The sequence below is a fragment of the Equus caballus genome, chromosome X (assembly GCF_041296265.1).
Source record: "Equus caballus isolate H_3958 breed thoroughbred chromosome X, TB-T2T, whole genome shotgun sequence".
NCBI lineage: Eukaryota > Metazoa > Chordata > Mammalia > Perissodactyla > Equidae > Equus > Equus caballus.
In genome coordinates this window covers 25,482,559-25,508,525 of record NC_091715.1, presented here as the reverse complement: position 1 = coordinate 25,508,525, position 25,967 = coordinate 25,482,559, and the positions used below count along the sequence as shown (strand labels likewise).

Here is a 25,967-nt window from a genome sequence, read left to right as displayed (position 1 = left end):
AATTAGACAGCTTGACACTTAGACACATTTGTTTAAGGTGTAATTTATTCATCATTCACATGTACTTAGGTGGACGTTATCATGATAGTAGTTGTCAGAATATAATAGGATATGAATTTAGATCTTACCTTAAGACGTGATCAGAAAAATCAGAGGAATATGTTAAAGGTAAAAGTTCTCAATACATGGTGAAAAAGATGAAAAACGGAGTAAACTCTTGACTCCACTTAAGAAGTTAGATCTTTCACACACATGTATATACATCAAAGTAAAAACAATAACCACCAATAGATCTGAAAGGGCAACATCACTTGGAAGTAAACACATAGAACTTTCTTTTTAGCCTAGGAATACGATGAAATGAAGATGAACCATTATAAAAAATTTACCAACCTAATTTTTAAACATGCTGTCGCATAGATTTTAATGAGGAAATCCACTTTGTGTTCATTTCATTTCACCATTTCACTTTAAATAGCCGAATATCTCATTCTTCTGTTGTTCCATTCGTAAGAAAGAAAGACATTTTGGAAAGAATAAAAACATTTATTAAATTCAGGAGCTACAATAATCTGAAAGTAAAAGTGGATATTGAAGGGCATTTTACAATCCTCTTCAGCCCTCTTCCATTTAATTATTGTCATCTCAGCTCTTAGAAAATTTATATCCACCTTTGATTCAGTTCTGCTTTAGTATTTCTAAGTTGTTAACAATATATTGAATGGAAAATCAAATCAGGAAAAATCCATTTTGTTTCAATAGCGAGTGCCTTCCCCATAGAACTAAAATTAAATAAATGTGCCTAGTATAAAGCAAATTAGGTGGCGCATATCGCACAGATACCTCACAACCCTAGATTTTTCTATTAATCATTATTCATACATGCAGCAGTAGCTTAATTTGTTTTATTGGGAAAAAAAGAATCTCTTGGGAATACTATATACAATACCATAGCTTGTCCTGCATTTTCTTGGTCAAAAGTGTTGCCTTTTATAGCTATGGATACATTTTGGCTTGGAATTTCTTTTTTTATGAGCCTGTATAATAACAGTGATCATTTAAAGAAATTATATCCATTAGAGTTAAGCTGCATGATCATAGGAAGTCGTCTGTTACATACACTGCTCTCTCTCTAGTGCCTGGAATATTCTCTGGCATATAATAGGTGCTCAATAATTTTTTTGGAATGAGTGAATAAACAAACATGCACAAAAGCACAAGGCAAAATCCTCTCTTTCAGGTACGTAAGACCTTTGGGAATTATTTTACAGATAATTTGCTCCCATCTGCCGCCATCCTATCTCTAGTCATTGTTACTTCTTGCCCGAACTTACAAACACTCATTGTCACTTCTTTTGCCTCTTCAGAATGGCCACAATCTTATACTGATCTGCTTGAAGTTTTCTAGTTGAATATGTCACACCTGGATGAACGTGCCTTTTGTGTTGTTCCCCTCTGTGGGTGACTTCAGTCACCTTATCTACTCAGGGAGTCTCTTCTGACCTGCCTCAGCATCCTTCTTTGCGCTTTCCAAATGCCGTGGCACAACTTCTCATAGCGTGATTATGTTGTTTTTTAATAACCCCCTAAATTGTCTACCTCTGCTAATGACTGTGAGTCTGTTGAGAGTTCCATTTTCCCAGTGCATAGAAGATGTATACCATAGAGTACATATACGCATAGTACATAGTGGATATAAAATAAGTGTTTTCAAGTGAGTGGTAATTAATTCTAACTGAAAGAGTTGCTGGGAATATGCCGTTTTCCTTTGCAGAAACCTTCATTATCTGCATTGCAAAGACCACCTCATTCAAACCCATTGCAATCTCGCTCCAAGAAAATGCCCATGATTTTTCTTCCACAATTGCCCTGTATTGCATGCTTCAACTTATTAAAGACTGTCGCTCTTCCTCAAACACATTAAGCTTTCCTACCTCTTGCCCTTTGTTCAAGCTCTGAACAAGTATCTTTCCTCCTCCCACGTTTCCTCTTCCTTTAGCAGTTTCATGTACCCACATCCCAATGTCTAGTTCAAGCAGACCTTATAAAGCTATGTGATAGAGGAGTGAGGAGAGACAAGTTTCCCCAGGGGTGATATTAGAAATTGGCTCCAAAGATGCAGGTACCAGAGAAAGAATCTTAGTCTGTGGCTCTCTCGTGGATGTCGTTATTACCCTCTGCTTTGCAGAGTCTCCCTGAACTAGACTGACTAGGACCTCATGTGACTTTGTCTTCCCCATGTTGCCTAACACCATGCTTAACTGGTTGTAGGTGGAGTAAAAGAAGAAGAAATAGACCCGACCTTCTCCTGCGTCTTACGACAGCCCTGATGCGTCCTTGTTACTAACTCCTTTTTTACACAAGAGGAAATGCGTGGAAAATATTTGTGAATGAACTTTTTCTTTAGTGGAAAATCCCAAAAATGAGAGAGAGGGAGGAAAAAGAGACAGAGACAAAGAGAGAGACAGAGACAGAGACCATCCATAATCTCAACCACAGCATCTATAGTCCTAATCTCTGCAAGTGCCTCTTTGGGCAGAGTAGAAAAGGGTACCTCTTTCTTCGAAGAGATCCCCGGCCCTGCGCCAAGGCTCACCAATTCGCTAGTGGAGCCCAGGCTGGAGTCCAGCCCCCTTTGGCCCTGCGGCCAGGCCACTATACAATTCCACGTGGATACTCCAGGATGTAGTCTTCTCATCTTTTCCTATATAAATGTTTTTAACACTTTTATTCAGTCTTGCCAAAATGCCCCCACAGACGGCTACACCAAGAGTCTCACCACCAGCAGAACAGATTTTCCTCAAATAGATTACTCCCCTTTTTTCCCATTTGTTCCATTTTTATGAAAACTCCCCAGTTGGTACCAAAAATTGGAATGTTATGTTCTTGCTGAGAAGGTCAGAGATGCTTCAGAAATTAGCACATGCTCCAACGTAAAATAAATCAAGTAATAGATCTAAAGAATTCGGATATGGAACCTAAAAGAAATGAGCAGGTTTCTCTTCTTTCACTTAGGAATTCAGTGTCAGATTTCTGTAGGAAACTATGTTTATGAAGCAATTTGAGAATACCGTTGGTTTGAAATATTAATAACTAATGCAAAAATGCCGAATTCTCTTGACTGTTTATTCTCTAATAAAAATGTATTGAGGGATTATCATGTACTCGGTGCAAGAATACTCTGGGGAAAAAAATAATATAGAATTGCCTTAACGAAGAGTAGCGTCCTGAGAAGGGAGAGACAATGAATTAATAAATAGGCAAATAAATATGCACTTAGAAATTGTGATCAGTGCTAAGAAGGAAAACAGGGTGCTGAGACAGGAAAAATAAGGGGTGCTTACCTTAGATAGTGCAACCAGGGATGGGCTCCCTGTAACAGTCACATTAACTGAGATCTGCGGTCTATGAATAGAAGCCAGCTAGGCAGAGAGCGGGAATGGAAAACTCTAAGCAGAGGGGACAGCATGCATGGTCTAAGTCAAGAATAAGCCAGGTGTGATGGAGGAATGCAGCATCTTCTAGGTTCTTGTTAAAAATGCCAAATTCTCAGGCGCATCCTGGACCTACTGAATCAAAGACACTGGCGTGGGACCCAGCAATCTGTGTTCACAAGCCCTCCACGTGATTATGACGCATGCAATCGTTTGAGAGTCACTGCCTTAGACTGATGTTTTGAGCCATGTAGGGAAGGGTGAGAGCAAGACAATATCCCTAGGCAGGGGCGATAGTAGTGCCAAATGTGGGCCCAGACCATGAACATTTTCGACTGGCAGGAATGTTGGCTAATTCACAAAACCTGTTAAATGTAGAACTTAATCTGTCTAAAATAACTCTTGAATTTGACTATCAATGTCCTTGTGGTTGATGTTTTTAATGGTGTATGGATTATTCCTTATTTTTAAGTAAGTAAATAGATTTCATTAACTGCCATCTTGCTAATGTTTGTCACATACAATTAAAATTTCTCAGAAAGAAAATAGTGGCATTTCTTCTGTTTCCTTGGCAGCCTAAAAACATGGCCTGCTTAAATGATTTATTTATCCTCATTAGAGACTTTTTTCTTTTAATTGTGTATATTTTGCATTTAGCCTCTGTAAAACACTCATGAACTACCTTTTTATTTGTTTTAATTGTGTCATTAGAAAGCTCTGGAAAGCTTGAAATGTTTTTGGGTTTTGTTTTTTTGGTTCGTTTGCTTTGTTTTTCTATAAAGGGGAAATAATTAGCAGCCAGGGTTAGGATTCTAGAAAGTAGTACCCAAGGGACTTAAAATAACTCAGATGTGTACAACTTATTCTTATAAGTCAAAACCTTTCCTTCGTGATCAATTCTGTCCTTTTCCTCATTTCCAATTTATATTTGTGGAGGCAAAATGAACATAAAAAAGAAAGAAGATGGATACGATAAGTGTGGTAAAGCTATAATTCAGCTTTTATTTTAAGAACATTGGGGTTATAGGCTTCATTGTGAAGCCATATCCTGAAAGGTGAAGAATTATGAATGCAAAGGAGAAAATAATGTTAAAAAGAGAATTTATGCTTTTGTGTTTGGGTGTGCAGGCCTTTTCAATAATATGAAGAAAAACTAGAGATTATTTTTCACAAAAACATGAGCATTCCTTATGGAAAAAAACAAAGCAGTTAATTGCTATGCTTTTAGTGCCACAAATTTGGAAGTGTGGTGACTCTGAGGGGAAACCATAGTTAAAATATAATTACTGATAAATGCTTGGGAAATAAAAGCACCAGATTTCTTCATGCCTCTAAACTTCACATTGTTCTCCTAAAATCTGGTGGGTTTTTTTTAGTTTAACCTACCTCAAGTCATCCTGATTATACTCCATCCAGGTCATTAGTTCTGAGTCTGTTTCGTTATTTATGTCCTTATTGAGTTTGCTTATCAAAAGTGATCATGCCCAAATATGAAAGCATACAAAAACGGTCCTGAAAACTGAACGCAAGGAAGACAATGAAAAAAACAGCATAATATTTGGCCTTCAGGCTACCACGATAAAAACGGATGCTAGAATGGAATGCAGTCGCATCCGTATTCAAAAAAGGTACATGTTTCAATGGCATGATGTATCGTCAAGAATGTCTGTCCCAGAGGCAAAAGTGATACTAAAGGCAGAGCGATGTACTCATTCAGTCTGCAGACTACCCCCCGTGTCTTAGCTCCACACGATCCCTCAGTACTTCACAGAAATCAGGGACTCGATCTTATGGAAAGGGTGGTATGTCTCAGTTTTGTTGGAGATCTATGGGATGGCCCCCAACGTTAGTAAGGAGAATTCCCATAAGACTCTTGCACACACACACAGAAAGTACCTGACATCTGAAGTCCAAGAGTAAAGGAGATTAGGGAACTGGATGAAGTTAGTCTACGTAGTGGATGCTGTTGCCACCCCAGCCAGATTCCTTCACTGGGCTGGTGCACTCATCCCCCAGCAACTCTGAGTGTTGGCTGCTAAAGACTCATAGTTGCACTCTTTTCCAGGAAACCTCCCTCAGCCAAAAGGAAGCCACCTTGCCTGGGAAGTTACACCACCCCTCCTCCCCTAAGACTGCCAGAGGGTAGCTAATGGCCAACAACTGATTGACACTGGGGTAGAAAAGGACAATTCCTTTGTCTCAAGAAAGGACCAGATACGGTATAATTTGTGCTCCAGAGCTCCCCATGGGACCTGGCCGATGCTGGTCTCCAACTGAGACCACATCCTTATTTAGATTTCTTGCCCTGTTCTCCTGCTTCTCTCACTCCCTTTTTTTCTTTTTTCTTTCCTTTTTTTTTTTTTTTTTGCTGAGGAAAATTTCCCCTGAGCTAACATCTGTTGCAAATCTTCCTCTATTTTGTATGTGGGTGGCCGCCGACATGTAGTATAGGTCTGTACCCAGGAACCGAACCTGGGCCAACGAAGTGGAGCATGCCAAACTTAACCACTAGGCCACGGGGCCGGCCCCTCACTCTTCTTCTTTTAAGAGCACTGACTCTGCTTCTCCAAAATGCTAAGGCAGCAGGTATCGGAGACAAAAGCTAAACCTACATCCTGGGCACCACACCATGCAGAGAACAAACCACAGTAAAGAGCCAAGAATTACAGATAACAATGGAAGTCTCCAAGCCTGATCCATTTCATGAAAGGCTTGCCTACATCTCATCTTGTATTTCTTTGTTATTGGTCCAACCATATTTGAGCAGCCCATTCCCCCTAGGTATTTTAGAGGCTCCGCTAGGCCTCTGATCCTCTGGGCAAAGCAGGATATGGTCCCTGACTCTCTAAGCCCCAGTGGCGAGCACTCACTCTCGTCGGGATGATACACCCATACAGAAATGCAGAAGCTACAAAACACAGCTAGACTGTACCTGCCCCCAAATCCTGGATGACTGGGTTCTAAGAGGCCTTCCCTGAGCCATATATAAGAGCCCCAATACCAGTACTAAAGACCAGAATTGCAGGACACGAATTCCATTTTCTCCCCTTCAGCTTCTAGCTACTAACCCAGCATGAGGAATCCTGGGACTTTTCCTTATATCTCCTCTTTCTAGGCTATTTTTCAGGGGTTTTCATTCACAAACATGTGTTCACTGTAGAGAGAAATGCCCTTAGTCACTACTTTGTTTTTTAGGTAGTATTTGTAATGTAAATTTCTCTGCACAGTATATATAGTCCTGGAATGATGTTTCATCATCAGACCCTACTAATTTTGAATTTCTACTAAGTGAGATAGGACCTCTGTGAATTAGTAGGTTAAGATTTTAAGAAGAATGTTTATTATCCCTAAGAAGGGAGGTTTTTCAGACTCAGTAGCACCATTAATATAGAAATAAAATGCAGTAGGGCAAGCCCTGGTGGCCTAGTGGTTAAGCTCAGCACGCTCCACTTCAGCAGCCTGGGTTTGGTTGCCAGGGGTGGACCTACACCACTTGTCTGTCAGTGGCCATGCTGTGGCAGTGACTCATGTACAAAAAGAGGAAGATTGGCAGCAGATATTAGGTCAAGGCAAATCTTCCTCAGCAAAAAAAAAAAAAGAAAGAAAGAAAATGCAATAAATAAATAATCACATCACATTATTTATAAATAAATTCATAAACGACAGAGCTAATTCGAGCATCCCAGAGTCTCCTCTCCTTCTTGGTTGCTTGTGCAGCTACTCCTGTTGTGGCCTTTCTTGGATTGTCCTGGACGTCCACCGCTGACCCCTCTTCTTTCTCTCCATCTACAAGCCGCATCTTGCTTCACTTCCCTCCTAATCCAGTTTAGATTCCATGGTCTGTTTTTCAATCACATTCCGGCTAAAATTTAAACTCCTTTGTCCTTAAGTGTTTGTGCCACAACCATCTGACAAAAACCCAAACCTGGATCAACTGTTTTCTCCATGCTTGCATGGAACAACGTTGGAGAGAATTTGGGCAGATTGGTTCTGCTAAAAAATTTTGGTCCTAAGCCTCAAATGAGCCCTCAGCACTGTCTGGCAACCTCACTCGTTTCTTAGGTCAACTCCCATTCACAATCATTAGCACAACTAATTCAAATGTTCCCACTTACCCTTAATTTATGTTTTCATTCAATGAATACTCGTTACACACCAATTTTATGCCACGTCTGTTGCTTCCTACTTCACAGAGGACACCGAAACCCTCTCAGTAGAAGCCCTCAACTTACTCTTTCCAGTCCTCCAAATTACCTTCTGTGCCTTGCAGACCAGTCCCTTACCTGTCAAGTCAAAACTGCTCCCTCCAAAGTGATCTTCCCTTGTTAATGGACAACTCCTTTCTTTCCTTGCAAGATGGCTGATGACTAAAATTCTAAGTCTCTATTTGAACAAATCTTTAGTTACATAAGGCTAAGCAAAGATCTGACAAGCAATTGAATTTCATAAAAAGAAAAAAAAACTTGACATATCAGACTTATATATCATTCTAAATCAGTACTTTTATATCTATAATCAGACAACATTTAATGAAGTGAAAATTCTGCCTGCATGAAACTAGTCATAATAAAATTAGACTTGGTTTGCTCTTTTATGAAGACCATATTCCAGATGTTTAAGTGATTCAAAGAAAACCCACAGTATAATGGCTGCCTTCAATGTTTTCTCACTTACTGCTTCCAAACCGGAATGAAATCTAATGAAATTCTGGTGGTATTTAAATAGCACAGCATGTTGTTCAGAGTTCATTGTACTTTCTGACATTTTATGTTTAGTGTTTAGTAATTTAAACATAAATTTATATGGACAATATTACAAGCTCTAATATTTGAAATATAGTCAAACCCAATGCTATGGCTCAAACCATAACCACCACTTAATCATAAACCATCCACTGCAATGGAAAAGTGCCTGCATTCACTCTTTAGATAGCACGCCCTGTGATTCGGTGTTTAGGGGCCGTATTTCTTGTTATGTACACTTCTCGGCATTGGCAACCTACAGCAGCAAGCCATCCTTGAGTATTATGGAGCTGCCACCAGAATCGAGGTCAACTGCTAATGTGAAGACTGACTTGGACACTCTCCTGCCTCCTTTTTCTCTTCCTCTTTTCTGCCATCAGTTACCTCCTTTCCTCCATCCTCAATGAGCTTAGTGCCCTGACGATGATTTCTAACTGGCTAAAGTTCTTCAATCTACTCAGGCCCATCATGATAGCGCCCCAAAGTAAACCTTTGCACCAAACTCTCTCTTTACCAACTGACCTTCCCCCCGTCGAAGCTTCCATTTCTCTTAACAAAAATTTAGGTATTCCGATTAAACTGAACATACGGCTTTTTCCCCTTAATTGATGACAATACTAGTAGCAGTAGCAGTGGTAGCAAAATAGTATTAGTAAATATTTATAATAGGTGCTCTCTATTCCAACTGAGTTAGGACCTAGAGTTCAACAGTTAATTGAAAAAGTCAGTTAAATCAGGAAATCATCAAAAATGGCTTAAACATTTTATCTTAGAATAGTCACCAATATTTTAATGTTGTGTAAGTTTTTTCTTTGAGTGTAGATTCACTAATTGGAGTTCTCCATAAATCACACTGATAATATAAACTTCTTGATTTCCAGTTTCTTTAAGGTAGAGAGAGTCCATCAGGAAGCATGAGAAGCATTCTGACTACAGAATCCTTCTGAATTTTTCAGATTGTTTTCCTAATCTTTTATGGTTGTCTTGTCCACACCCAATTCAACAATACTTTTTCGTTTTAAGCAACTTTCCAGAGTATTTAACCTGGTTTTCATAGAAATAATAAGTTATTTTCTTTCTTAGACTTATATTTCTTTGGTTTAGGAAATCTTTAATCAAATTATGTAATTGCAAAAGTAACTGGCAAAAACAAGTTTGAGAACACACACACAACTGACAGCTCAACTAATGAGTGCTGAAGGCCTTGCACACTGACGGATACCCTAACATTTTACTTAGAGGTTGTTAGAGGCCCCATTCAGTGTTTTTCACAGAGGAATGAAGACTCCAGCTAATCTGGTGAGTCTTAAATGGACATCAGTTAAGAGAACTTCTACTATAATTGCTAGATATGAGCAAACAAAAGAAGCCACAAGATCCCATGACAGTGGAGAGAGGGAGGGAGGGGGAAAGAAGGTGGTAGGGAGGGAGAGTGAGTGTTATGGTTGATTATGAGTGCTGGAACTTATTTTTTAATCCCCTCCATCCTCCAAAACATTGATGAAGGATTAAAATCTGTGTCCTGAACTTTGGGGGAGGAAGTAAGTAAACTCAAAATATTCTAATAAGAGACATTTGAACATGTAAGTTACATGATCCAAAGGGAGTTGAAATCTAGATATGACTTTACTGAGATGGATATTCAACTTAATGGCTGAGAACCATACTAGCGAAGACAGATGATTAGCATACAGGGTTAATCTGCAGTATTGTCAGATTCTGCCTGGCTGTCCTGCCATCTCTGCAATGGTTTCCTGTTTACACTTCCCACTTATATGATATTTACTTATGGTTACAAGAAACACATGTAATTATCCAGAAGAGAATGGTTCCATTTTGTAATCATTGTCCTTGTCCAGGTTTCCCCATTGACATTTAAGAAATCTGTTTTCTAACCTTTCTATTACGCAAAACAAAGTGATTATGGATCATTTCCTTTTAGAGATATGAATTCACGTATGTGGATTTTAACCCCCTCTCTCCATGGGCACTTATCCTGATTTTTTAAATCCATATATTTACTTATAAGGAAATGGAATAATAATATTTACTATCAATCCCTATAAAAACTTTCTTACTTTCAGACCGATTCCTATGATATTTCACTCACATGAAGTTGAATAAAGATGAATACATCAGATATGATTTTTTGAATGTATGTGGTCAGTCAGAAGAGTTTTTGGGTTTTTTTTTTAAAGATTGGCCTTGAGCTAACATCTGTTGCCAATCTTCTTTTTTTTTCTTCTTTTCCCCAAAGCCCCCCAGTACATAGTTGTATATTCTAGTCGTAGGGCCTGCTAGTTCTGCTATGTGGGATGTCACCTCAGCATGACTTGATGAGTGGTGCTAGGTCCGCACCCAGGATCTGAACCAGCGAAACTCTGGGCTGCCGAAGTGGAGCACGTGAACTTAACCACTTGGCCTCAGGGCTGGCCCCTGTTTTTATTTTTTATTGATGCATAATTCATATACTGTAAAATTCACCCTTTTAAAGGGCACACTTCAGTGGTGTTTAGTATAGTCACAAGGTTGTGCCAGCATCACCACTGTCTAATTCCGGAATATTTTCATCACTCCCAAAAGAAACCTCATGATTCTTTAATATAATATTTTTAAAGACTACCTTAAAAAAACTGTAAGTTTGAGCCAGGCCTGATGGCCTAGTGGTTAAAGTTTGGCGCTCTCACTACTTCAGTGGCCTGGGATCATTTCCTGGTCGCAGAACCACATCACCTGTCTGTCAGTAGCTGTGCTGTGGTGGTAGCTCACATAAAAGAAGTAGAAGGACTTAGAGCTAAGATATATAACCATGCATTGGGGCTTTGGGGAGGAAAAAAAAAAAAGGGAGCAAGACTGACAACAGATGTTAGCTCAGGGCGAATCTTTCCCTAGAAAACAAAAAACACCCTGTAAGTTCAACAGAGTGCTTAGCACAATGTCTCATGTTATCTGAGGACTATATAAGAGTCTTATACTCCATACAATACCGCGTTTTAGTGGTGAGATATTCAGGTTGATTTGAGAGGACAATGCCATTCTTATTTAGAATGTACATACTGGCTCCTTCCATTTGGAATGGGAGGGAATCAGAGTGTTATAGATAAGGTCAGTGTAAAAAATGGTTTTCTCAACATAGTGAACCAGAGAAATAACACCTGCTCAGAGCAAGCAAGTCAAAACAGCACATATAGCCAAGTAAGTGATGCTGTCCTTGTGCACAGACATTACATTACATAAACTGTTCTCCTCAGTGAGGGAATTTGTCCCTTAGAAATTGCTCATTGGAACATTTGGACATCATGCATCATGTTAAAGATCCATAAATGTCATCTGAATAGGGTAGATATGATGCATGGTAATATCCTCCCCATATCTGCATAGGGTTCTTCTGCTCAACAGATTGTCGTGATGCATTGCATCAGAGAATCCCACTCCAGTGCTTCAGAGACAGCTGAGAAGCCCCATGGGAGCCTTCTTAAGTCATTGCCACAAGGACTAAAATACCAGGAGAACAGGAAGCCATTCTTAGGACTTGACAAAATACCCTAATCTCCAAATGAATCTATTTATTATGTAGTTGGCACAAAGTAGGAATGTAATATTTTATGATTGAGTATATCTTTTTAATGTAAAAAAAAGGACCCATTTCTGGTTGTGAGATGAGTAGAATTTAGAATCTAGCAGCACTGTATTTTTCCTGTTACTTTACCAATCCAGGATTTTTTTGGAGAGGTATATGATATAACAATCTGGAGGCAGGCAAACCTAGATATGGATCCTAGGTTCCACAATTTTGACCCGTAGGCCCTTGGGCAAGGTCTAACCTCTGCGAGTTTGTTTTTTCATGTCTCAAATGAGAATTCTCCAACTACCAACCTCATAGGGTTATTGTGTAGGAATAAAATTGGATTACACGTGGACAGAGCTCATCACAGGATTAGGCACCTAAGATGTGCTCAATAAATGTTAGTTATTTTTCACCTATTAATGAATGTTCACTGTTATAATATCACGATAATAGAGCAAATGTCACTGACACTGAACCCCAAACACAATAAGATATTTTGTAGTTCCCATGTGTCTCCTTCTTTGCTTTAAATGTTCTTATCTTCCAATTTACCCTTGACTATTTCACACAGGCACTTCGAGGAGAAATTGCGCCTCTTAAAGAGAATGTAAGCCACGTCAATGACCTTGCTCGCCAGCTCACCACGTTGGGCATTCAGCTGTCACCTTATAACCTCAGCACTCTGGAAGACCTGAACACCAGATGGAAGCTTCTGCAGGTAGGCACATTACGAGCATTGCGGTTCCTTGTGACAATAAGAGAATATACAGATAAAGCTTGTTTGTAAGGAACAATAAAAGTAATTTTTCATGTGATGTTCACAATAATATTTGTGAGTGTAGGACATTTTGTATTACTTAATAAGTCACTATATAAATGTTTTAAGGTTATTAATATTAATTTTTATAAATGGTTGAAAGTTAGACTTTACTATATCTTGCAATAAACATGGAAGATAATGCTGAATCATGGTGGAAGAGCTAAATTACTGGCATGCAATTACTTTGTGCTATTATTGCTTGGGTTCTCAAAACATCTTCCCCTTTGGAATCCTAATTTAAACAAAAGTCAAAAGTAAGACACATTCTAAAACCTTTTAAAGCAGGAACATCCTATCACAAACCAACACGGAAGTTTTTCATGGGTTTGTATCATAAATATAGGGACTGTAAGTGTGCTCAAGATCACGCTTATTAGCTGCAGAACCTTTGGTAAGTTATTAAAACTCCCTATGCCTCAGTCTTTCATCTGAAAAAAATGGGGATATTAGGTGTCTCTAAAATATCAGTTTGTTATTAGGATGAGAAGTCAAAATACATGGAAAGTGCTTGGAACAGTGCCAGCCACACGGTAACACTATATAAATTCTAGCTCTTGGTAATATTGCAGTTGTTGTTATTAATTATTATTATTATCATTATAACACAGGTTTTGGAGTCAGACTTTCTAAGTGAGTGACCTTGAAGTCACTTGACCTTTCTGATTGTTAGTTTCCTCATTTGTAACATGCCTGCTGCTAAATTCATAGTATGAACTAATTCACGTAGGGTTATTAATACAGTACCTGTTTCACAGCAAGAACTCGGAAAATGTTTGTCATGGTGGAGGAGGAGTGTGTATATGTTCTTTATGTGAAGGACACTGTTAAACCCCAAAACCCTAAAACTGATTCAACCATAGATTTAGAGAATCGTTTTCTCTCCTTTTTCAATTTCATAGGATACAGACAGTATGCTCCTGAGGACAGAGAGGAAACTAGGTTTAAAACTATTTTCTTTCAATGTTGTAATAAAAAAATAATAAACCAGGTTATTTTTCCTATTGGCAGTCCATTTAGGGGTATGATTGAAAGTTCTGTTAAAAAATTGCTAGATCTTTAATAAAAACAAGTTCCAAATTCAAGATCTCTTGAGATCTCATATAATTTAATTCTTGTTATGATGGATAGTCTTGAAATATTTGTATGATAGATTGTTATAAGTGGCATCCACTAAAGCAAGGCAATATAGTCAAGCAACGACATGCATTTCTATGTCTATTTGCTCCACAGGGCTTAAGTACTATTAAAATCTTATCAGTTTCATCCTTTGTATGTTTTTTATTTTAAGCATAAATAAAGAAAGTAATAAATGTCCAAGGAAAACCAATGGCTACATTTGCTCCATTCAAGCACGCTGGAACTATATCTTAAAATTCCTTTTAGAGAGCTGAATGCCACATTTGCTTTCAGAATGTCGTACAAGGTTTGCGACAGTGGCATGTGAATTTACAAATGAGGTCAAAACATTATGACTGACAGGAAAAGTTACAAAAATCAATGTTAAGTGATCCATTGTAGTTTCACTATTTATTTAGATGTAAAGTATGAGAAAATATTCATAGCTTAATTTTTATCCATTCTTTAAACTGAATAAGGACTTGGTCGGAAATATAAGGAAGTACATGAAAGGAGATGGTACGATGTGGTAAAAAGAGCATTGGCATGAGTAGTAGAAGGCCTAACTTCAAACTGAATTCAGCTACTATTTGACCATGTTATCTTGGGAACCTCTCTCAGCTTCAGTTTCCTCATTTGAAAAATAAGACAATCCATTTTATCTAAGGTCACATCCAGTTCAGTCCTATGATTCTGTATCTGGATAGCTGGGGGAGATACAATATGACAAAATTTAGTTTAGATCAATGGAGTTGCTCCATCAATTAATAAGACAGATGTGGTTTGTTGGAATTATGCTTTCCCTTCCGTAATGCTCATTTTTAAGCCCTTCGTCCTCAAACCCACATATACACAGCCTTCTCATATTAAACAGTTCCATTGCTTTGTGGTCTATGCTTTTATTGTGCCAAATTTCACACGTTGCTATTTTTGAACATGACCTTAAGGATATGCTTAAAAAGTGTTTTTATCAGAAATCTGATTAATCTGAGGTTTTGGTTTGCGTATAACTGAGTCAAGTTGATTCCATTCTTTTCTTTGGCCCTTATTCTAACCACTCTCCTGTATTATAAATGTGAGTCCTTGTTCAGAAAGTGAACAAAGCAAGAAATGAGATTCACATCAAACAACTTTATCCCCATTTACTGGAAGAGCAACTCATATGTCCTGTGGAGAACATTTGCGTTTAGAAGAATGTGAGACTAAAGAATCACCCAGCTTCTGTGGAGGGAAGTTTAAGCCCACCATCATTATGACATCATAGTTAATAAAAGATAAAGAGTTTAGCTGCAATGCTGTGTCAGTTACGAAAATCACGATAAAAAATAAGTATGAATTCATCTTTGTTTCTATGTCTGCTAAGACAAAGAGAAATCAAGAAATAGAGACTTTGAGTAGTGGGAAGGCAGATATAAACCTAAGAAAAAGAGTCTTAAATTTGGGCAAAATAGTATGATAGAAGGCATAGAGTTACATACTACCTGGCTATGCCAACTTGATATCAGAATATCCTGGGTTTAGTTACGTGATCCATTAATTTTTATTTTAAAAGAAAACCATGCTGGTTTTTTAGCCATACATACTATCAGTCAAAATGATAGAAACAGATAAACCATGTAGATATGAACGTCAACAGCAGAGTAAGACCCAGTCACAATTTATCTGTACATGGAAATAGAGTGTATAGAGAGTTCTGAATTTATTTTGAATCCACAAATAGAAATTTAGAGACATTGCTTTGCCTGTTTGAAACACCCTGTGGGAATAAAATCCTATTTTCTCCCTCAGAGTGAACACATTAGTATGGATATTTCTACTAGACCATTTCACAGTGTATTTTTGGCATAGGAAACCATCATTCCTTGTAGTTACAAAGAGATTTCATGTACATTATCTCATTTAATCCTTATAACATGGTTATGTATTACGATTCCTTATTATCACTATTCCCTTTTACAAGTAAGGAAACTAAAACTTTGAAGCATGAAGTGACATAGTCGCAGCCACACAGCCTGTAATTGTCAGTCAGTATCTGAATCAGATCTTCTGAACTGCAACTCCCATGCCCTTCTTATTTCCTCTTCTCAAAGTCCTATTAAGTCTGGACTCAACAAAGTCGTACTTTAAAGCTATTTTGGCCAACACAGGTATGAAATACTTCACTTTTTTTTCATGCTTCGCCTCTTTTTTAAATGATTCTCAGGGATATTAAGTTTGAAATCTTCCTTTTACAAACCGATGGATTAATGAGCCCAGTTCAGTGTACCTCTTAAAATCACAGCTGTAGTTTCAAATGTAAAATTAGAAAGCATTCTATTCCTCATTGTCTTTAGAACTCAGCAACTGTACTAAAATCCTCCAAAAGTGATTTTAATGAATTAGCTCTGAGAGCAGGACCAATGCTAATATTTGGTCCAGTAGAAATGAGTCTCGAAACCGAATGGGAAGAAAATTAAACTGATGATAAACCTTTCTGATTTTGAAGCAGTGCACACACATTTGGTGGTGTGGTTGTGCTCTTTACTCACCAAGCACAAGTTCTATCGGGAATGTTCTCCCATAGGGCATATTGTAATCATTTCTCTGCATATCATGAGTAAGCCCACAAACAGCAAGAGAAGCTGCAAATACACTTTAATAGAAAGAGGACATGCTTTATTGCCTGTAGGATGTACGGAATGTAATCACGTGAAAAATATCGAATTCGGAGACATTTCCAGGTATGACATTCTTTAAATATGTTTAAGGACAGAATCATGAATTATGTATGCTTTTAAAGGTTTCTGAGATTCTTCCAAAGTCATGCAGACAGTTATAGACTCCTTCACATCTCTGTGGTAACTTTCTGTCACGGAGATCTACACTATCATCTTCTGCATACTCCATTCTTTCTTTCTTTCTTTCCTTCTTCTTTCATTCGATCAGTACTGATTGAGCATCTGCTGTTTACAAAGCAGATAGTGTAATCGTCCTATCTAGTCCGAGAGCATACTGACCAAAACGCCCTTTACTGCTTATGCCATCTTAAGCAAAATTTTATGGGTGGATTTGCTTTTATTACTTCCATAATGGCCCACCCTCTCCCCCTTTCTCCATGTTATAAACAAAAAATAAAAATGGGCTATTATAGTACTAACACTATAAACGTAATACCTTTTCAGTTCTCAGAATACAAATTCTTCAGTAATTTCTGACTGGGAATTTGGTCTACATAATCAAATTAGCAAGATTCATGGAAGGACATGGGATCATATTGAGGTGGCCAATAGAAATATTTGCATGGCTTTGTTTTTAGAAAACTAAGCAAGATTTCTAATTTAAAAAATTAAAACTTCCAGCAGAGCAGCTTCTGTTCTTTCCTTTGGTGAGATAGGTTTTTGAAGCGGGCTTCTCTCTCTATGTATGTATGTTTGTCCTTGTCATTGAGTACAAGATTTGACCTTTCAACTGTGTGGACAGATTTTAAACATTTTCCTCACACTCTTTTTTTTTTTTTTTTAAAGATCCTGTACTAATCATTTTGCTTTATGAGGTCCTTTCTAGGCAAGGAGCCTAGGCAAGCTGTGCCATCTGCTGTTTGAAATAATGTAGACCTATTACTAACGGAGGGTGAGGAGAGGACATCCAGCTTCCTCCACTTCAGTTTTGCTAAGGCTTGGTTCTACTGATGTCTTCTTCCATGTCCTTCCTTGACTTCTTCTTTAACAAGACCAAAAATTTGTCTGCTTCTGGTTAGACCGCAAAACTCAGGAGAAAATGATGAGTCTGAGGCCATGCTCAAAGGAAATATGTCTTCCTACATCAGTGGTTCTCAAATGTGAGTGAGCATCGGAATCATCTGGAAGACTTAGGAAAACACAGATCATGGACCCACCTCCAGAGCTTCTGATTCAGCAGGTCTGGAGCAGGGCCTGAGAGGCTGCATTTCTATCAAGCTCCCAAGTGAGACTGAAGCTGCTGAGCCAGGGACCACACTTCGAGGACCATTGTCCCACATTAAGCACTTTCCGGGGACAGCCAGGTTTAAAAGATTTAAAAATACATATATATATATGTGTGTGTGTATATATATATATATAAAATACATGTAAATATATGACTTCATACATATAAATATATGATACATATATTTACATATAATACATATAAATATATGATATAAAAATACATATATATATATGGCTTCTTAAGACACTTTGAGAAGTTTCGAGGCAGGTTGTAGAAAGTAAGTATAATGCCATGCAGAAAGTTCTGTTTTAGACGAGTGTTGCAGTGCCATGGGAACATGGAGACCCAAGCTCTTAATGCTTGTCTTCAGCGCAGGAAGAGAAGGGTAAATGGAAACTTGGAGGGTGAAGGGAAATGTCCTGGTAACACAATTTGCTGCTCTATGGATTTATAAATATAAACCCATAAATGTAAAAATGGATCAAAAGAATGAAAAGAATGTAAATAGGGATTTATCGTTCCTATATTTTAAGTCACATGGTCTAGAATTATGCTGTCCAGTATGGTAGATACGTGTGGATTTTGAGCCCTTGAGTGTAGCCAGTCCCAATCAAGGTGCATTGTAAGGGTAATATACACATCAGGTTTCAAAGACTTAGTTCGAAAAAAAGAATGCAAAATATCTCATTAATATTTTTATATTGATTACCTGTTGAAGTAATAATATTTTTATGTCTTTGCTTAAGTAAACTATATCATTGTAATTAATTTCACCCATTTCTTTTTATGATTATTCAGACGGCTATTTTTTCAACGAAGTGAGCCTGTCACTTCAAGTAAAACAACTGGCAGTGTTTCTTTTTACTTTTATAATATGTCTACCAGAAAATTTAAAATGACATATGCAACTCTCATTAAATTTCTATTGGATAGTACTGGTCTAGAACATAGTTCTCAAAATCTAGCATGGATAAGATTCACCTGCAGAGCTGGTTAAACCACCCCCTGAGATGCTTCTGTAGGGACCGGATGAAGCCTGTGATTGTGCATTTCTATCAAGCTCCCAGGGGATGTTGTTGATCTGTGACTACACATGAAAATTTGTCCCCAACTATGAAGCATAGAATTTTACAGAGAGGTCTACAAATATGTTTTCGCATCAAGCATCGTCTGTAGCTTGAATACAAAATTGCCTTGCCCAGATACCACTATTTTTCATAATTCAGTAAATGCAGTTGTGTTACTAAGCGCAAACAGATTTTTCTCAGCTGGTCACTTTTTCTCAATTGACAGGTACTAAGTAGTACTTCCATCATGTAGGGATCCTATAATTCGTGCAATATTAATCAGAGATCCACAGGCTCAAAAGGGTTGGAAGCCACTTAGCCACAAATATTGTAGTAATGTAGGAAAAAGTACTCCAAAACATTCTAAACAGTAGGTAGCTCATAAAAAGATTTCAGCGCTAACATCTAGTTTCATGTGCCCACTGGCAGGAGTTTGTAAAAAGCTGAAGGTAAGGGAAATGAAAAGAACACAGCAGAAAGAAGAATGTGTTTGTTTTAGAAAAGGTTAGGTCACAGGAGGATTTGTTGATATTAGGAATAGAATGACCCATGAAAAAAGGACAATTAAGTTCAAGGAAAACATCTTTTCAGTAAGGAGAGAGCAATCATTTACGCTTAACCTCATTTCTGTTTAAACAAAAAGAGAGGGAAATGAACAAGGCCCTTTAAAGATTTAAAGAAGAAAGCGTAAATCTAAATGCCCAGGATGGTTACAGCCCTTAGAACGCTCTGAGGTCAAGGTGTGCTGTCAGACTTATGGACATTTTCCTCAGTCAGTGTGGTTTCCAGTGTTTTCACAGCTAATTGTACTTGATTCAAAAGGAATGATACTGAGATTGCCTAGGTAGCCTTGAAAGTAATGTGGCCCAGGTGGCCCAGAGTCCATCCTCCTTACCCCGAAGAAGAACAGTCCAGTTTTCAAGGACGTTCTCTATTTTTTTTAAAAAAAAGGCATCAGGATATGTGGAACCATATGGAGAAAAATGAATGATGTAGGGAGTGTGACCAAAAAAAATGACATAATGTACAAAATGAGAATGAAGCCAGTAGGAGTCAAAGAAGTATTTATTAAAGAGAATGAAAGGCATATTAATTTTTTCAGAGATTTTATCATTATGAAGTATTAGTTAGGTTACCCAATTGCTTGATCTTTATGTACTACCTAATTCCTAATTTGTTTTAATCAGGAACTATATTTGCTAGTTCTGAAGGCAACTGCTATGGTCATCCATATACTAAGTGTTTTATTATTGTTTTTCAAAATGCAATGTGTTCCTGTTAAATGTGTTTAAACAGCAATTTTATGTACGTATGTATTTCTTTTCATTTCTGCTATCTCTAATTCTGTCCTAGAAATATGCATATCAGTAGGTGTATTTAAAATTGCCGTACGCTCATATCTTCTCTTCCTTCTCGCTTGTTCCGCTTCTGACATTTGCCCTTCCCTCAAATTTCTCACTGCTTTATTCTTTATTCTGGTAAGTGTCCTCCAGCCTGCCGTCGCTCCTTCCTCCCCCCTGTCTTCGGCCTGTTTGCCCTGCTTATTTGCTTTTTTGCTTTTCCCACTGTCCTGCTGCGTGTGAAACACTCGGCCAGCAGCTGCTCCCATTTCCCATGCTACGTCACGCACAACATTCAAAGAGCTGCTGTTCTCACATTTCCACCAGAAAGACGCCCCCCTCCTCCTTCGCTGCACATTCCTCTCGAAATAACCGCCTTTCAGACCATATGAAAAGCTGAATGTTAAAGCCAACACTGTGAGGAGGCCTGGAAACTAGCTTATGAAATTCAGAAAGGCTACTTTTAAAGGTCAATACCACAAAGCGAATTTTAAATGACTGTAGTTTATCTTAATATTTCTTTATTCTTATAAATTCTGTAACGTCCTTAATTATCATTATGATATTAATTCTCCCTTCAAACGATATATTCATTAATTTCAATGGTAGAGATGGAATGGAAAATATAATAAATTAGCAAATTATTATATTAGAAATACAGTTTTTTACACAGAGTTATACTTTATTGGGCCAACGCAGTTGCACAATATACGTTTGAGAAGAATTGATTTTAGTGAGTACTGTGTATTACTGAAATTAATAACTAGCACTTATCTAGTACTTACTGCACGCCATTCACTATGCTAACCCTTTTTACATGGACTAACGCCTTTAAGCCTCACAACCCCCCTCTGAGGTAGATACTGTTTTTATCCTCATTTTAAAGATGAGGAAAAAAGAGGTTAGGTGGCTTGCCCCAGGTCACACGGCTGGCAAGTGGGAGAGCCAGGATTCAAACCCAGGCAGTCCGGCTGGGAAATCGGTCAGAACTACTAACTATAGGATAGCGCCTCTCTGATACAAAGTTAGATTGACATGACAGTATTTCTTCTTCATTTACAAGTCAGCCCTTTAACCAAAAAGTATAACTCCCTCCTCAAATCTATTAATTTGTCAGGAATCACGTGCATCAGGAGTTTAGGAAATGCAGATTTAAAGCAGGATGATTATATGAATCTCAGACCACAATCTCAGGAATAGCCTGTTTAACCCAGAGCTTGAATCATTCACAGATTAAAATCGAGAATCTGTCTCCTGTCAGACCAGGAGGACTTAATCCTCAAACTCTTCCTGAAGTGAGCCAAAATACTCCTTCAGTCAATAGATATTTTCCATCCAATAAGTATTTCTGGTACCTACTCTCTGCCAGATGGTGTGTTAGCGAATAGAGATGCAGTCGTGGAAAAACCAAACACAGGCTGTGCCCTCATGGAGGTTATCCTTTCTTGGGAAGACAGACATTAATTTAAAAAATACCTCAGATAATTAGTACAAGTTGTGCTAAGTGTCATGAGAGAAAATGAAGAGCATATAGTGAGGACCTAAGTGTGTGTGTGTGTGTGTGTGTGTGTGTGTGTGTGTGTGGTGAGGCTGGGAGGCAGGGAAGGCTCATCAGGAAGTCTTCTCAGAGAAAGTGGCCTCCCAGACGAAACCTAAAGGATGAAGACAAGTTAACTGACTTTTTTCTTCATCTATAGCTTTTATTTTAAATGGCCTGAAGCTTGAGACTAACAAACTAAACAGAGTAGTAAAATTCCAGTATGTAAATTTAATAACTAGGAATCATTTGAAGTAATGGACTGCAGAGTTAATGTGTAATTAAGTCACATAGAAGGAAGATTTCCTAGCGTTTCCTATCATAAACAGACAGCATCCTGGTGACTTTCTTCGTGGCTGTTAGGAAAATCTAGAGCTACGTGTTTGCTCACTTAATCATGAGGTCTATCTGCCCCCACCTGAATGTCAGCTCCATGGGGGCAGTGGCCCAAAATCCCACATCCAATGACACTTGGCAGTATCTTTTATATAGTAGGCATTCAATAAATATTTCTTGAATTGCCAAATGGATGAAATTAAGCAAAAATTTTATTGAGAACTATAAAGTAAACAGAAAGTTATAGCACAGGGGAAAAATAGGAGGCAAAACTCATTTCTGAAGTAGGATGCATGTCTAGATCTGTGGATTCATAAAGTTAACCAATGCTTAAATAATTTTCCCAGAATTCCAAAAAGAAAAAGAATTGATTAAAAATTAAATATGCATTCTTTACTCTGTGGTGAACATAGTTCACACGTATCCTAGACCTTTATGAACAGTTAATGATCTGTGTGCTCTGAACAACGTGGAATGTACTTACTTAATGTTATATTTGGAGGAAAATGAGATCAAATAGCTTCCTTTCCTACGCCCCTTTTTTATTGAGATATAATGGACATATAACATTATACTAGTTTCAGGTGTACAACATAATGATTCGATATTTATATATATTGCGAAATGATCACCACAATAAGTCTAGTTAACATTCATCACCATACCTAGTTACAAATTCTTTTTCTTGTGATAAGTTTTAACATCTACTCTTTCAGCAACTTTCAAAAATACAATACAGTATTTTTAACTGTAGTCACTATGCTGTATATTACATTCCATGACTTATTTATTTTATAACTGGAAGTGTACCTTTTGACCCCCTTCACCCATTTGATCCATCCCCCGACCTCTGCCTCTGGCAACCGCCAATCTGTTCTCTGTATCCATAACCTTGTTTGTTTGGTTTTTGGTTTTGGTTTTGGTTTTGTTTTAGATTCTGCATATAAGTGAGATCATACAATGTTTGTCTTTTTCTGTCTGACTTACTTCACTTAGCATAATGTCCTTGAGGTCCATCCATGTTGTTGCAAATGGCAAGATTTCGTTCTTTTTTATCGCAGACTAATATTCCAGTGTGTGTGTGTGTGTGTGTGTGTGTGTGTGTGTGTGTGTGTGTACCACAGTTGCTTTATCCATTCTTCCATTCTTCCATCAGTGGACACTTAGGTTGTTTCCATGTCTTGGCTATTGTAAATAACGCTGTGATGAACGTAGGGGTGCATATATCTTTTTGAATTAGTGTTTTTGTTCCCCTTTTTAGAACAGCTTTCTTGAGGTATCATTAACACATACATATTTAAAATGTACAATTTGATGAGTTTGATATATGAATATAACCTGAGAAATCATCACCACATTCAAAACAGTGAACATATCCATACCCCTGGAAGTTTCCTCGTGCCTCTTGGTAATCCCTTCCTCTCACCCCTCCATTGCCTCCAAGCAGCCACTGATCTACTTTTTATGACTGTAGACAAATTTCTACTTTCTAGTGTTACATAAATGGGATATACAGTATATACTCTTTTTCAGTCTTATTTCTTTTAGTCAGCGTAATTGAGATTCGTCCATGTTGTTACATGTACCAATAGTTTATCCCTGTTTATTGCTGAGTGGTATTCCATTACATGGAAATCCGTCAATTTGTTTATTCATTCACCTTTTAATGGACTTTTGGGTTGTCTCCAGTTTGCAGCTATTACAAGTAAAGCTGCTATGAACATTCATGCTCACGTCTGTGAATGGGCTTACGTTTTCATTCCTCTGCCCAGGAGAGGGATGGCCAGATTATATGGTCGGTGTGTGTTTAACTTAGTAAGAAACTGCCAAACTGTTTTCCAAAGCAGTTGCACCAGTTTACGTTCCCACCACCGTGTATAATAGTTCCAGTTCCTTCGTATCCTTGCTAAAATTTGATACAGTCAATCTTTTAAATTTTAGCCATTTCAATGAGGAAATAGTAGTATCTCATTATGGTTTTAATTTGCATTTCCCCAGTGACTAATGATGTAGCCGTTTCAGCTTTCTTATAATTAGTGCTGGCATGATGTAACTTTTTTTATCCTTTTATTTTTAGCCTATTTGTGTCTTTATGGTTAATGTGCATTTCTTGTAGGCAGCATATAATTGGATTTTGCTTTTTAAAATCCAATCTGACAATCTTTTTTAATTGGGGATATTTAGACTGTTTTATTTAATGTGAGTATTGATATGGTTAGGTGTAAACCTGTCATCAAGCTATTTGTTTTTGCTTCGTCGCATCTGTTCTTTGTTTGCTTGTTTCTCTTTCTGTCTTTGTTTAGATTAATGGGAATTAGTGAATCCATTCTATCTCCTATGTTGGCATATTAGCTATAACTCTTTGTTTTATTATTTTAGTGGTTGCTTTAGGGTTTATAGTAAACATCTTTAACTTATCACAGTGTAGCTTCAAATGGTATTAGGCCACTTCACATATGGTATGAAAACATTTCAATGATATATTTCTGTTTGCCCCTTTCCCAACTGTGTGCTATTGGTTAATCCTTTGGGCTCTTTTAAGATTACGTAGGATTAGACCGACACTCAGTCTAGGGCTAATCGTTCCCCACTACTGAGGCAAGGCCCTTCCGTGTATTCCACTCAGTGCCCCGTGTATCATGAGCTTCCTAGTATTACTGGTAGGGGATAGACGCTGCTCCCTGCTGTATATGTGTACTGGGCGCTGTTACCTCTAATCCTTGTGATTCTTTCCCGGCCTCCAGTAGTTGCCTCACACATGTGCTAATAATCAGTACTCAGCCGAATACTTGAGGGAGACCCTCTGTACATCTCCAGGGTTCTCTCTGAGCAGCGCTCTCCTCTCTGGGCTCCTGTCCAGTGAACTCTGGCTAGATACCTTAGTCTTCCTGGACTCTCAGTTCCGTCTCCTCAACTCAGGGAGTCTGCCAGGATCCTCTTAAGTTCTTCTTGCCCGTGCTGTGGACTGGAAAACTCTCTTAAGGTAGTAAGCTAGGACAATTCTAGTGCTCACCTCATATGTTTTTCCTCTCTCAAGAGTCACTATCCTTCCTTGCCTGATGTCCATTCTTACACTCCATCATTACATGTATTTTGTCCATATTTTGCTTATTTCCAAGAAAGGGGTTAAATTTGGCCCTTATTACTCCATCTTGATAAGGAGATCATATGCAAAGAATGTTGGAGGAAAACAGGTAATGAGCTGATAGTGTACAAGTCTCCAGACACAGAGATGCTGTTTGTCATTTACCAACATTGCACATACTTTATTTTGCTTTCGCAATAGCAGTGATTGCCTTGTATGTATGATTGCCTCAGACCCTTTGCCTGGTTGTATTTAGGGCCTTGCCTTTGCAATGAAGTTGGCTAAGGCTCAGGCCTTAGTCTACATCTGAAGACTCTGGTCAGGGCCTCAAGCCAAGACTACGTAGCAAGGTGCTCCAAGCATAAATTAGCCAATAGGACAGCTGCTAAGCCTACTTTTAAAACAGCCGAATATGTCAGTGTGTTTCACTGCTTTGAAAATATCCACTTTGAATTACTGAATGTTTTAATACTCTTAACTTTACACTTCAGCAATCATTCTTTACAAGGTTCTATTTAATTATTTTTGATACTATATCATCTAATGACCAATGCGTGCCCATGCATAAGTTTTATTTTAGGAAAGATGGCCTGTTTAAGTTGTTGCCACCCATCACTTCAGAGGATTGGAGTTCTGAAAGTCCAGAAGTCCAACTCTTGTTTTTACAAAGACATCACATGAAATGTCATAGTTCACACAGCTAGTTAATAATGGAAACAGAACCAAAAACTTGGTCTATATTCTTTTCACACACCCTTTAGTTTTAGTCTAAAAAAAGGCATTCTTCAGTCTAAATATTCCATATTCTAAAACATTTTTCAAAAGGAATTACTTCTGTAAATCCCACCAGTCTTGCAAGGTCTATGTGAAACAATGAGATAAAGACTGTGAAAGGGTTTCAGAAACTATTAAATGCTCCAAAAATGTAAGTTTTATTATAGGAACTGCAGTTCATTTCTATGAAACCTTTCTAA

The 25,967-nt window shown here is 37.9% G+C and overlaps 1 protein-coding gene across 12 annotated transcripts in view; it reads left to right on the top strand.

Moving 5' to 3' along the window:
• The window catches only part of DMD (dystrophin), a 2,262,230-nt gene that overhangs the window by 1,948,438 nt on the left and 287,825 nt on the right, over positions 1-25,967 (top strand). For all 12 annotated transcript variants that reach the window (XM_023633802.2, XM_070257261.1, XM_070257256.1 and 9 more), the window contains one exon: positions 12,316-12,462. In XM_023633802.2, the coding sequence (XP_023489570.2) occupies positions 12,316-12,462 (147 nt within the window). The remainder of the gene's footprint in view (positions 1-12,315; positions 12,463-25,967) is intronic.